This window comes from Anopheles cruzii, chromosome 2 (assembly GCF_943734635.1).
Source record: "Anopheles cruzii chromosome 2, idAnoCruzAS_RS32_06, whole genome shotgun sequence".
Lineage (NCBI taxonomy): Eukaryota > Metazoa > Arthropoda > Insecta > Diptera > Culicidae > Anopheles > Anopheles cruzii.
Window position 1 is genome coordinate 55,069,449 of NC_069144.1, and position 14,504 is coordinate 55,083,952.

The 14,504-nt window shown below is 50.8% G+C and overlaps 1 protein-coding gene across 1 annotated transcript; it reads right to left on the reverse strand.

Annotated features, from left to right (window-relative positions):
* Nucleotides 1-207: 207 nt before the first annotated feature.
* On the reverse strand, nucleotides 208-5,757 carry LOC128267013 (phospholipid-transporting ATPase ABCA3-like). Its single transcript, XM_053003803.1, has 10 exons — nucleotides 5,541-5,757; nucleotides 5,275-5,474; nucleotides 4,941-5,201; nucleotides 4,611-4,865; nucleotides 4,415-4,547; nucleotides 2,976-4,353; nucleotides 2,819-2,904; nucleotides 2,383-2,744; nucleotides 461-2,316; nucleotides 208-388 (listed from the first exon to the last, which is right to left on the reverse strand). The coding sequence occupies exons 1-10, from the start codon at nucleotides 5,755-5,757 to the stop codon at nucleotides 208-210; spliced, it is 4,929 nt and encodes a 1,642-aa protein (XP_052859763.1).
* Nucleotides 5,758-14,504: the final 8,747 nt, after the last annotated feature.

The window sequence follows — 14,504 nt, forward strand, 5'->3', positions numbered from 1 at the left end:
TCACTTTGGTAAAGGCATTCCCGAAGGAGTCCTTGATGGATGTTCCCATTCAAACAACGACACCCAAAGCTGCCACACCCGGCATCGTACAATCAAACATCACTGATTAGCATACTCATGTGATTAGCGTAATCATATTTCCATAATCGATAGGGTAAGTAATACATTGGCATGCCTTTATTAGCCGGTCAACCGAACGTTACGCAGTCACTCACAATTTCTTTGGTATTTGGTGAAAAACAGAAACACTTGCTCGAGCGTCGTTTGCCCGAGGGCGTAGTCCTCGATACCCAGCCGATCCTTGGCCGACTCCATCAGGCCAAACATGGCCGACCACCGCTGGTTCGTGCGGGCTATGTGGAAAGTCAGCGAATCCTGATACTCTTCCCTGGTGGGCAGAACGAAAAACACGAGTGTCATTAGCGACGGGTCGTACGTGGTTCCTTATCGGGCAACTTACTTGAGATCGGCTCCCGAAAACTGGCCCGTCACAAACGCCTTTACCGCGCCGATGGCTTCCGGTTGGTCGCGCTTCGTTTTCACCGTCAGCAGGAACGCTTCGGAGAACTTGTTCTTCAAGTGTTGCGTCGAGCCGAGACACTTGAACTCGCCGTTCACCATGATGGCGAGCCGGGTGCAGAGCGCTTCACACTCCTCCATGCTGTGCGACGTCAGGACGATCGATTTGCCCGAGTTGCGGATCTTGCAGATCACGTTCCAAAACTGTCGCTTTGCTCCCGGATCCATGCCGGTCGTCGGTTCGTCCAGGTACACCACCGCCGGGTTACCCAACAGCGCCAGGGCGGTGCTAAGCTTCCGCTTGTTACCCCCACTGTACGCTTTGGTCCGCTTGTCCAGATGCTTCACAAAGTTTAGCTCCTCGGCAAGCGTTAGCGACACTCCGTTGATCTCCGCTCGATCGACTCCGCGCATCAGAGCGAAGATGTGCAACGTTTCTCGGCCCGTCAGCTCCTCGAGCAGTGCATCGAACTGCGGACAGTAGCCAATGTGCTGGTGCACCCGGTTCATGTCGGTGCGCAGATTGATCCCGCTTACCCAGGCGTCACCCGAGGTGATGTTCTCATCGCCGGTCATCATCTTGAACGTCGACGTCTTGCCGGCCCCATTGATGCCGAGCAGTCCGAAGCACTCCGAGTGCCGTACGCCCACCGAAAGCTTGTTGACCGCCACAAACTTGCCGTAGCTTTTCGACAGCTCCTTCAGCACCAAATTGTACGAGGCCAGTTCAGCCGCATCACACTTCTCGATGCGCCGCTTCTCCTCGAGCACATCCGAATCCACCTCGTTCGACGGGTCTTCGGTCTGGCTGGTCGCGCTTCGTCCGAAGATCTTCTTCAGCAGCCGATAGTCCACGATCATGATCAGCGCAAAGCAGGCAACGCCGATGCCGGTGAAAAACAGCAAACTTCGGTTGATGCCGGTGGTTGTGTCGAACGTGAAGGTACTCGTACCGCAGCACTCGGGAACAAGCAGACACTTGAGCTCCTCGGTACAGATCGTGATCTGCTCGCAGGCACGTTCGCACAGTGCCTCCCGGCTGCCGACCTGGTTCAGTGCGTTCATACTCTGCGTCAGGACGAAGCTCGGGAAGAACATAAAGATCCACTCGAGCACGTCCGCCACGTCGTCCAGGTCAATGTCTTCGAAGCGAAGCAACGACACGGCCGTGAAGAAGATCGTGCCCGACAGCACGTTCAGGAGCATCATTTTGACGAAACCCGTCGCCGGCACGTGAAACAGGTACGCAAACAGGTACGTCACCGGTAGGCTGGCGAAGGCGTAGAACAGCAGAACCAGAAACACCCGGCCGAGCTGATCGAACGTGGACCAACCGTCCTGCTGGATGATGGCGAGCGTGACGACGTAGAACAGCGACGCAACAACAAACACCAGATAGTCCCACAGGAACGAGATGGTCCAGAAGAGGGCCACATTGACGCCGCTCACGAACTGCAGCAACTTGGCGCGGGTCGTGCGCTCCTTGATGTAGAACAGGATGAACAGCGCGGACACGAAGGCCATCGCAAAGCCGGTGTTAAACGCCATCTGGAAGCCAGCATTGGCACCCGTTTCGAGGCGCCTTAGCTGAGTGTCCAAACGGTACGGTAACGGTTTGTTGCTGACGCGAAGCTCACACGACGGACACACGGACTGGAGCAGCGCATTGTAGATCAGACTGACGGACAGTGGGGCACTGTGGTACGCCTTATTGTTGAACCAAGCGGTACACTCAGCGGATCCAAGGGTCGCTCCGACCCAGTATCGTGTGTTGAAAGAGGGAATGTCCTGCGAAGTCTATCGGAACAAAACCACAATGCTGTTAGATCGCGAGAGCAAAGCAAGCCAACGCAGGTTACCTACCGTTTCCAGAATATGCGAAATCATGTCACTATCGATCACGTCGAGCTGATGGGCCGCTGGTTTACCACGAAACAGCTCTCGGTATCGATCACCAACGGCCTCCGAACCGGACCCCACTTCTAGCACCGTGAGCGAAGTGGTATAACGATCAAAGTTGATGTCCAACTCTGGCAGATCGCGACCGGAGTTGCCATTCAGGAAGATAAGGTACGACATCAGCACAAACAGCACGGGGATTAAAAATTGTAGCGTAAGCGTAATCCAACTACGGACGGTGGTGAGCAGTTTCTTGTAAAACTGGGCATAGATTTGGTAGAACAAGCGCCTCGAGCCAGTATGCAGGCGAAGCCCTTCCAGCGAGTCTGAAAAGAAAAAGAGGCATCGAAAGATCATGATCAACTGCGCGGATTTGGCCACCAATTGCGGGGTTGCATACAACTGTCACTGTCGCTGATGTCAACGTATCCGTTCGTTTTCATATCCGGAGACAACTCTTCCGTTTGGTGGGAATCACTTCCAGCACTGCAAAGAGAACAGCACAGTCCATGATCATACGTCGCACACACACACACGTTCATCTAGTTCCCGCGTACCGTAAAAACACTTCCTCCATCGTGGTGAGCGAAATGCCATAACTGGACACTCCGCAAGCGGTCATCTGCTCCTCGAGCTCCTCCAGCATCCGCTGGAACACCGGAAGGTACTCCTCGCGCAACACGAACGACAGCTCCGTCCCGATGTCTGTCTCGATGTGTACGTCCCCGATAAACTTCCTCAGCAGCGACAGGACGCGCTGCTTATCGCAGTGCGGTTCCTTCACGCAAATCAACCGATAGCCGGCACCGAGGGTTTTCTTCAGGAAAAACGGTGAACCGATCGCGCGCAGCTTGCCCTCGGCCATGATGGCAATCCGATCGCCCAGCACGTCCGCTTCGTCCATGAAGTGCGTCGATAGGATCACACTACGGCCTACCTTTTCCCGTTGGATCAAATCCCACAGGGCACGGCGAGCCGACGGATCCATCCCGGACGTGGGTTCATCGAGCAGCACCACCTTAGAGCCGCCACACAGCGCAATGCCGACGCCAAGCTTACGCTTCATTCCGCCCGAGAGAGTATGCGATTGGGCGTTTCGCTTTTCGACCAACTCGAGCAGGTTCACGTACTTGTCGATCTCGCTGGTCGTCTTATCACTCGGGACGCCCTTGAGTTGCGCGAAGAACTTCAAATGTTCCGCCACGGTTAGCTCGTTGAACAGCACGTTATGCTGTGGACAGAGGCCAAGCGAGAAGCGCACTCCTTCGATGTCCTTCCGAATGTCGTACCCATTGACCAGTGCCGTGCCGGAGCTCGGTGAGAACATGCCGGTCAGCATGGACATCGTGGTCGTCTTCCCCGCTCCATTATGGCCGAGTAGAACCGTAATTTGTCCTTCGTACATGTTTAGATTTAGTCCCTCGACCGCCACCTTTTTACCGTACACCTTCCGCAGGTCCATGATACGGACTCCGATTCGCTCGATGGTCGGTTCCTGCTCAAAGTACGGTGACTCTTCCTGTTTCGATACACCGACCATCGACGAGTCCTCGATGCGGTTCCGTTTCCAAAAGTCGCGCGTAAACAGAAAGTACCACGGTTTGGCCACACCAAACTCACCGGGCATGACCTGCTCGAAGTAGAGCGCAATGCCCAGGTACAGCAGGGCATCGACCAGGAACATCACCATGACCAGCCCCACGCTAAAATCATCGCCCATCGAAGGGGCCGAGAAAAGATTGCTCCACTGTAGGCCCACCTGGGTCGCTTCGAGGCGAATGATGTTCATGATGCCGAACGACATGGCCGTATTGGAGAGCAAGCTGGACGCAATCTTCGTGCCCATTTCCATCTCGTCGTAATTTTGCACGGTGACATTGAAAGGGATCGCAAATACGAACCACAGCAGCCCCGCGATTCCGGCCGCAGTGTTGGCTACGAAGAAAGTTTGAGACATTATGACATCGGACCAGACCCGCCGGAGAAATCCATGTACCTTTGTTGAAGAAGACACTCATCATGAAGCAAAAGCAGATCGTCACCAGCACGAAGGTGAGAAAGAAGAACCACAGCACGCTCCAGTCGGCGTACTCGATCACGGACAGGTCGGTGTTTGGTGTAAGGTTGGCCTGCGAAATCAAGAGGCACAATTAACAGCCGATCGTATGAGGCCACGCCTCACCAGGTCTTACACTTATCAGAAAGACGAGCAGCGAAATAGTGATCAGCAGCAGCACCAAACACCGCACGAACCACGCCGTCCAGTGGAGCCAATTCGGGAGACCCATGATCTTCATGGCTTCCTTCAGCTGCTTCTCCTTCTCGATCGTGATGAACTTGACCGTATTGATGCAGGTGTAGAAGAACGAGATCAGAATGATCATCGGCAGCAGCCGTTCCATCGCCAACAGCACCACATCGTCGTAGTACGGTGGGTACGGATAGCGCTGCAGAAGAACCATAATCCATAATCCATTAGTCGGTTAGTTCCATAATCTACTACGCCCCACTGCGTGGCTTACCCTCAGATTAACCTGCGGCAGTTGATAGCCCGTTCGTTGTCGGCGGATGAAGGTACGTGCTATGGCCGCCTGCAGCGTAAGAAAACCTTCACGCAAATAGCTAGGACTACCACCGTCCGTTTGATTCGGATTGCGGAGACCCTGCACGAAGGGCACCACCATAAAGTTGGTGCGCCAATTACCAAACGTCCAGCCGCTCCAGCGCAACTCGGACGGAAAACGCAACGCATACTCGAGGCGCTCTGGAAGATCGGTTCTGTTCTGAATGGTGCAAAGAGATGGCCTACCAATTAGAGCTCTGACCTGAGTGGTCTGTAAGCGGCTCCATGCGTACCTTGTAGCTGTCGGGAAACTCGATACCGGCGATGAAGTTCTGTTGCATCAGCAGGCTTTCCAGCTCGCGGGCATTGTCCACCGGCACCAACGTGATCGGCCGACTACTGAGGACCTCCTGTGTGAAGGTATCTCCGAGGAACTGCCCGAGGAACTCGTTCTTTGGTGAAAACGCAACACTAAACGTGACCGGTGGGATCGCTAAACAGGATATTCGGCGTGAATTGTTGTGGAACTTATGACGCCACTGAACACTTTAATACTCACTATCGAAATTTCCAATCGTCCCGATGCCCAACCGATCGAACACGGTCGGCTCGGCCACCTGATCAGGATCGACTAGACCTCGGACTACGATCAGTATGGCACAGCACAGCACCGGTATCAGGATTTCGAACAGCGTCTGGATGTAGTGGCGCTTCTGAATGATCCAGTTTTTCCACAGCAGCAGCACAAATTTACTCCACCGAGACGTGGACGCCATACTGTTTCCTGTTACGAGTATCGAACGAATCAACAACTTTTCACAACGACCGAATGTCGTATCAGTGTGCCCGTTTGGACAATGGCAGACCACTCTGGCTCGTTATCGAAAACGTGTTGCGATAAATACTTGATTGCCTTTTGATTAATTTTATCACACACAGCACCGATAAGATATCCAATAGCAGATTGCTCGACGATAGCACAACGGAATGATTCACTGAAACAATGGTTTGCAAAAATGAAGCAAACACCCATCAGAGTTACGAAGGGACAGGGTCGAACTACGATGAGAATTATGCGCCTCACGGACCTCACTAGCACCACAGGTTACGAATTCAAACGTCGCATGCTCACTGTCACGGTCAGTGCACGGAATTGTTTAGCTCTTTTTTGCTGTTCCGATTCATTTTCACGGGTCACCGAGTACAGTTTGATGGCGCACAGGCACACTACGCTCCATTAAAAGTACCCAATGGAATGTCGTTCGAAACGCTGAAGTTTGGCGTCTCCATCAACTGCATGACGCAATTAGAGCGAACTTTATCCGAAGAGGGCGCTGAGTTCCCATAACCAGACACTTGACCCACCTGTTGCCTACGAGCTGCTAACCTAACGGGACACTTCCTAACACCTCCGGCTTACGACTGCGATCTTTATTGGCTTTGGCCAGTGCCCTAGAGTCCGCCGCTGTGGACCGGAACGGACATCCGGCGACCCTCACAGAAATTCCCGCGTGACCGGTTGTGCCGCGCGCTCTTGATGGACTGATACAGTGAGCAATTGCAGCGTCACAAAAACTGCTCCACGAACCGTATGTTTATCAACACCATACACACCAAACCGAGCGTGCGACTACTCCGCCTAACCTCGGCCATCGGTATTAGTACAGTACCGTTGCGCGACATTACTAAGCATTTTTCTGCCCCAACGTACGTCACGCACAACGCCAACGCGATGTGTTCGTGTTGGTTCCATGGTTCCGCCGCCGCACGCTAGATGCTGAGCTGATAGACCGCCAGCTCCGGACGTCATTATTGCAGCGGACGATCGAACCAGCTTGCCCAGGCTTGCCATGGCCACCCTTCCGGAGAGTGACCCTGGGACGAATCGATTTTCTTTTCGAAAATCGATTGAAGGAAACAAACAAACTGGGGGCAACGGGCTAGTAAGACCCTTCATTCGTTCGGACCTCCACAAAGGGTAATATTTTAAGGCAAAGTACACCCGGGTTCGCCGTCCCGGGTGTTTGTTGATTGGCCGACTGTAGCGCCTGCGAACGGCGCAATCTGCGCTCCCACGCCGGGCCGATATTATGTGGCGAGAAAAGTACGACCACCAGACACCAGAGTTGGGCAGTCGTAACAAAGGCAGTTTACGGCCCCCGCCATAAATTTCTTATCACTTTGGTCCGCCCGCCGTTCGGAAGGATTCCACGTTCATTACCGCCAAGTTTTCCGGTGCGCGATAGCGAGCGGCTCGAACCCCGTGAACTGTTCACTACTCCTAATGGCATGAATTTGACATGAAACTGACGTTGGGTTTCGTATTTTACTCGTTTCAGGTAAGCCAAACTCTACCACGCGCCCGACCAACCGACCGCAAAACCGAAACGAGGAAGTAAGTTTGAGGCACAATTTTGGAAACCAGACACGAATGTTTCGACTGTGGGACGGGGACTGCACAGCAAACTGAGACGGGCACAGTTTTCCTCCGGCTCAAAAGCTCTGACGTTGATCTAGTTACCGTGTTAGACATGCTCCGTTCCAGTTCTTCCACAGGAGCAGCACGAACTTGTCCCAGTTGCTAGTCGCCATCGCGTCGTCCTATGCGAGATTGGAATGCTTTACTAAGCAGCGTTTGTGCGAACACACGTTCTTATCGTGCGGATGTGCTCAAGACAGTGATAAACGGTGTCCTAAAATCGAACGCCCTAGACACTGTGGTTGCGCCTAGTATCAAATTTCCAACAGATAACAGCACCTCGCCGTAGCACGATACCTTGAATAATAAGGGCGTGACGCACGTGATAGGACTGTTTTGGGAGTGTGCTGGCACATGATTCATTCCAACAGTACCGAAGTTCAAACACCATTGAAGTTCTCTTCATATATTCACAGTCTAGACCCCAACCCAAACATTTTTATTACTTCCGGTTTACATCAACTTGCCCGACTGAGTGAATCATTTCCATTTTGATCATCAACCATGCTAACTAGTTCTATTTTCTTTTTCAATAGCGCGTAAGTAGCGAATAGAACTCATGAATTAAAGTGTAACAGCACCAAAAGTATCATGTTGGGAATTCAATTACTCTAGGATCTCTACAAGAGTTCACAGTACACGAGCGAACACGTTAAACACAGGGATCGTCACTACTTCTTGTATTGAACACAGATTATACTACTAACTCTAACCCTACTAACCTTCTTTTCACTTCTTCACAACCACTCTATGTTGGCCGTTTCTGTAAGATCCTCCGCGATGTGTCTTCTGGAGTCGTTCGACACTCAATGAGCAGCGGGTTCCAGCGCGGCCTTCTTTTTCTTACAAGCAGGCGACCAGGAACATTATATCAGAACCATCACCACAATCACGGAACTTTTATCAGTGGTGGCGATAATCAGTTGGCGTCGTTCTTCACGGCAGGTGATGGCACTCTCCTCCAGAGTCACATGCCATACGCGCCTTGTGCGACAGATTTATAGGGCAGGAAATTTGCAGCCATCGCGGCCAAGCCACCGTACGAGAATGGCCAATGCCCCACCGTATCTGTCGCCGGTCTCTTCCGATAAGATACCATTTTAATACAATAGGGGGATGCTCCCCCCAAAAGTTGAGTCATGTGGCACGCGCGAAAATACCTCGCGACACCGTTGCGCTGACCGGAAGAGATACGTCGTCAATATAAACACAGCCCGCCTACTGGACTAAACGTTTGGGTTCGGATTTATGCCATGATATCGGCCTCCGATTAGGGTGCACTTGAAAACCAGTTCGGGCTGGAGGCATAGATACAAGAAGAACTACCTCGCTCTGATAAGCTCTCAGGTGGTCGTCGGTGGTCTTTGGGAGCGGCATGAATCACTCTCTCCAGTTACTGCAGTCAAAACAAACGAGTTTTTATCAATGAAGGGGCATCGCCACGTGCAAGGTAATGCCAGCGTCATTAGTCATTGACGCTGGCGCCCGCCTCTGTCCGTGTCACGGATGGCATGTGACTAAGAGGTGACCCGTTAACCCAAATGCTGGCCGAGTTAGGTCATGTGACGATTGGATGCTGGACGTTTTGTACAGCAGAACAGATGCTTAATGATCTGTTTCGATAAGACATCCAATTATGTTGACGTTTGTTTTGTTGCGCGTGATGCGCCCGGTGTTCGTAGATAAGCTTCAACTTATTCTGTGTATTGTGTTGTTTTAGTCCTCCGACGTATGCATGTCTGTATTCAACTTTACATCCACGTTGCGAGTGATAATCGCAAAATTATACCACGAGACTTCTATTTGTTCATCAATCAATCGAATGCCTGGACGACACTGCGCACCACCCATTGTCGTGTTAGTCAGGTCGTATGAGAAGAAAGATTGTCCGACATTATCCCAAAAGGGTACACTTAAGAGAAAGTAGACGGCATCGATACGTCTATCTGATGTGCTTAAAAAACACTTGAAACATCATTTATAATTCTCTCATCTTCTCTCAACTTCTTGGAGGTGGTTTATTCTAATCGATGCTCGGAGTCTCTCAGGCAGACAAGTAGGACTTATATTTAGAATGACCAAAGGATCGACGAAAGACAAGGTTCGGCTCTATGCTATGCTTCATCGCAGGACTGCTGGGCATTGACTCATCATTGCTTACCTCACCACTCACTCGCCAAAGCTTGATGATTTCACCTCGCCAAACTGCATGTGTGATTGGTTTAATCAACTCGACTTCGAATAATCGATAGACTCGTTTAATCATCAGCCGACCGGGGCAATGGCGCCGTTCGATAATTACGCACCGTTTAGCCACCGATTGCAGTATTGGATTGGCCCGCTGCAGCACCGCAAAGCTTCCGACATTCTAGCGGGCAACAAAATTAGTTCCAATGAAAACAAAAACACCCCAAGCTTTGGTCAACTATTCGCGACGGGACGATATAGAATGTGCGTTGATATGCGCGAATATGTGCCACGGCCACGGCCATGGACCGGTGCCGTTGAATCGTGTTTTGTGTGACTTTTCCATACATCAATGATGTTGCGTAATTGATTCGTCACACACCTACCTATAGACCACCCATCCGCTGCTGCCGCGCGGTGCCATTGTTCCCGTTCGCGGATCAGTCAGTCCATAAGTTGGAGGGCGTGTGCGAGGTGCCGGCTCATAGGGGTGCACAAAATGCACTGTTCAATAATGGAGTAATGAAACTATGCAATTTCAAGGCGCATCGAGGCCGCCCCAGCTACGAGCGTGCTTGTGTGTGTGTGTGTCAACATCGAACAAAGGCACTCGTACGAACAGGAACGGAAGTCCTTACTGACACACACACACAGCGGCACGTTTGCATGATAGTGCACAAACCGGAAGCGAGGCCTGTCTGCTTCCGGAAAGCGGAACTGCCATGTAGTGGCAGCCGGTGACCGAAATCGATGCAGTCTGTGCTGCGACTGTGTTCGCCACCGATAACACGCTGTGTGTCTGTGTGCGCTCTTCCGAAAGAGTTTTCCATCCTCGTTTCGAGCGAAAATTCTTGTTCGACCCCATTGGGCCCCAGCCGGCAGCCACCCCATCCGATCCGAGCTTGAAGTGGCGTGGAAACGGAAAACTCAACACATCGTTCAGCCGTTCGGTAGCGCCCACGGGCCTTAAACGGAGCTTTAAGTTCTGCCTCGCTGCGGAGGCTGCAGTGCTCACGGACGCGCTCAGGTGGAAGCACGGTGAACACTTTATCCGGCCCATCCGGGAGATGCATTTCCTGTTCATGGCCCTCTAGGTTTGAAAAAAAACCGTGACGTCGCAGAGACAAAAAGGAAATGCTTATTGGTGATTGGAGCTTCGTGAGCTCCGAAACCTTGCTGGCTAATGGAGAACCGGTTCGAGGGGTGGCCACTCCGGCTCCGACCTATTAGCCGAGTGGCGGTGGGGAGTGTTTTTACTGAACATTTCTGACGATGCATGGGAAATGATTACCGACTGATCTACTCAGGTCTCACCTGCAAGCAGTTTGCGGATAAGAGTTGAGTTTCGTGAGCTTTCGATTATCAGCAGCATATTTATTGTCATTCATACAACAAGAGTTTTCACATTCATCATTCATACAATTCGTTCGTCAAAGGGACAATTCTTCAGAAAAAGGCACCTAGCGCCTCCATTGCAACTTCAACAAAGAAACACATGGAAACCAACACTCATTTGGGAAACGGGAAACAATTCGGAAAGCAATCATTAATATCAGCCGCTCTTCAATATTCATTTCCACCTGTGCCATTGTGAATGGAAGAATCGAACGACTGCACAGAACATAATTATGCCACTATCCGATTATATCTTGTGACAGAGGTGATGCATGGCAAAAAATTCAATAACCATTTTCCATCGCTTACAGCGTGGACATTAAGCTGATCCTGCGGTCGGCTACGTACATCACAGAGCGTTGAGATGTATGACGGAAATCGATTCACCCTGGAGAGAGAGACAGAGGAAGAGATCGTTAACAGTTCCAGTGAAATGTGAATAACACAGGCTACCCTTAGACAGTGTTAATATTTCAAATTCCATAGGTCATCAGACTCACCACTTTACTAATTGATGAAAAAGGTTGAACCATTGCCCTTGAATAAAGTGCAATCCAGACACACACACTGGCTACCATATTTTTAGCATAGACGCCCAGACACACCGGCTCTGAGAAGCGTTTGATTGCCCTTTCTAAACCCCATGGTTTCGGGTGAATACATTTTCCGCGTTAACCTTTACCACCCTTACCAGCCCCATAATCAATATTACGACTTCCGGCGCACGGCTACAACAATGGATGAATTTATTAAACAACCGAGCAATTAAATTACATTTCAGAGAAAAAGGATTACTTCCACTTATTTCTCTTTCTATGCTCAACAGCAATAAAAAGGTTTTTCACGATTAAACCCGATTGAGCTGCTGCCGGATGAAGAATCATTTTCCCGTTGGACCAACTCCCGAATTTCCCGAAGCTCTCGAGCTATACGCTGCCGCCATGAAACACGCCACACTTTTCCGCGATCTTGCGAAAATGATTTGCCCCCCAAACAAGATTATTCGGCCGGCTTCGCCGGGACTGTCAGCGAGGTTCCGATTCCGGCCGTGCCATTCCCGGCCGGAAGTACGATAAATATTTATCGACCGAATTATCGCGCGTTTCGTTTATTAATTATGGAACGCACGACGGGATGAAATTAAATCGGGAAACATTCTAACCGAACCTGACGGCACAAACGGTGGAGCTCGCTTTGAACCGTTTGCGGGACGCGATGGTAATCGATCACATTTTGGCTCGCGTTGTGTTTATTGTTCATCCTGCGAACGGGGCAACAAATGTAGAACAGTAGCTTTGATCTCGTTCCTAACAAAATGCCAGGCTTCCCGGGAAACAATGTGGAGCCAAAGAGCTAGCAACTACTTGCCGAAGTCGTTAGCCGAAGGCTTGACTCGACCGGCAAGCAGTGGTGACTATCCCCTACGGTGCGCTAACTTTTGTCAGGAACTTTTCTTAAGCAGATTATCGCCTCACTAGCTATCGGTAGCAGTTGCCTCCGTACCGCCCGGCTCGGTTTACTCAGGCAGACGCTTTCTGTTGACGACATACGCTTCTCCTTCAACTAGCCAAAATATTTGCTCAAAAGCTTTTCCAAGATCCATCCACAAAACCATCCAACGGAACGTCAAATGCTCTGGGGTACACCGAAAGAATCGGTTCTTGCAAAATATAACACCACAGGATTTTAATCACATTCCACATTTATTTATTGCACCAACGGTAACCACTTTAAAGTCACCGTCCCGGGGCTCGGCAACAGCCCCACGGAGAGTTATTTAATCTCTTCACTTCAACACTTTCGCTGGTGCACACTTCAACACCGAGTCCTCTGCTCGGGTTCCTGTTAGTCCTGGGGGAAAGTGTCCACGAAAGTTTGGTTTGTGCCTTCGTAAAATATTATCTTTGCTCCATTCACCTATTTATCTTATATTTGTTGGGACGCCGGACTCTCCGGACAACGGGCCCGGAAAGGACACCAACGGGCCAGCTTAAGATTGGTATTCAGTGCCTAGAAATTCCTACAGAAAACAAAATGTCGCCAACAGCAGAAAATATCGTAGGCAACGGTAGTCGATGGAGCGGAGCGAATATTCATACTAGAGCCGAGCCGAGCTCCCGCGTTGGGGTGAATAGACGGTTGGCCTCGAAGGAAATGGACGTTCGGCCGGACCTGAGCCAGCCCCGGAGCCCAGGCCGGAACGGAGCGTCGTTCGTTGTTCGTTCCATTTGTGTACACGCCAAAGGATAATAATCGATACGGCTTCGACGGTTTCGCAAATAGCCTAGACAGGCTCTTAGCCACCGACAATGTGGGGCAGGCTTTGGACGATGATTCTAGATAACATTCAATTTCCCATTAATGTGCCAACCATTGAGCGTGTACGCTTTAATCTGGCCAATATTGGAAGTGAGATTGAACCGAAGGTTGGTTTCGTTGTTGGGTTGAGCGGCTCTACATTTTCTTTAGTTAAAGAGAACACGTCCAAAACAATCCCTGTTTTGTTGGTTGAACAAACCTGCGACAGAGAGTTGTTTGATAGAACGGAAACTACTTACCATTTATTTCGTGCAGTAACATAATTTTACAATATGTTCAACCCCAAATTATCATAATCAGCCCAGGCTGCATCCAAATTGATGGGCGTCAACACATTGATTACATTTTCGACACCAAAGTTTCTCTGGCGCCTCGGGGAGCCAGCATCCGGCACATCGAACATGAGAGATAAATTCCTAATTACATTCTGTTACACGATGCACGAAGCTGCTGAAAGCTCGCTGCTATCAATAGTGGTTTGGCTACAGAACGACTGACTATAACGATGTGGACGCGAGATTTAAACACAATTTGATTTAAACGTAATTGAAGCACCCACTAGTGGCCCAAAGAAACACATTTTGCCGCGATCATTTGATTCACTGAAAATAGAATTTTGTCATCACAATTTCGTTTCTACAAACATGCAACAACCAGGCGGCCCACGAGCGTACGCAAACACGGTATGCATAAACTTTTTCAGTCCAAACCAATGACGAACCGCATTTCGTACGCAGCGCAGAAATCAAATAAACCCTTCCGGCGATACTACGAACGCCGGCTGGTCGCTCCGCTGCCCGAGCCTCCGGAGGCGCAACTTAAAGGACATAAAAAGGTCTGCAGGTCCCAACGTTGACATTTACCGGTCCCGGTGATCCGTTGGCGGGTACGGCTCGGCTCCATTTCCGCGCCACCCAGCTGGCCATGATTTTGATGGAGCGCGGTGAAGCCGGCGGAACCGCAAAACCCTGCAGATGGCGCGATGAATTGGGCCGACTGGGAAGATGGCATCGTTTCGATGGCAAGAGAAACCCCCGGGACTGTTGCTCGCATTTTATTTCGCTCATAAAACCGCTCATCACACATCGTCATCGTCCGGGCCGTGCCGTGCCAATCGGTTTATTGCCACCGATCGCCGGAGTT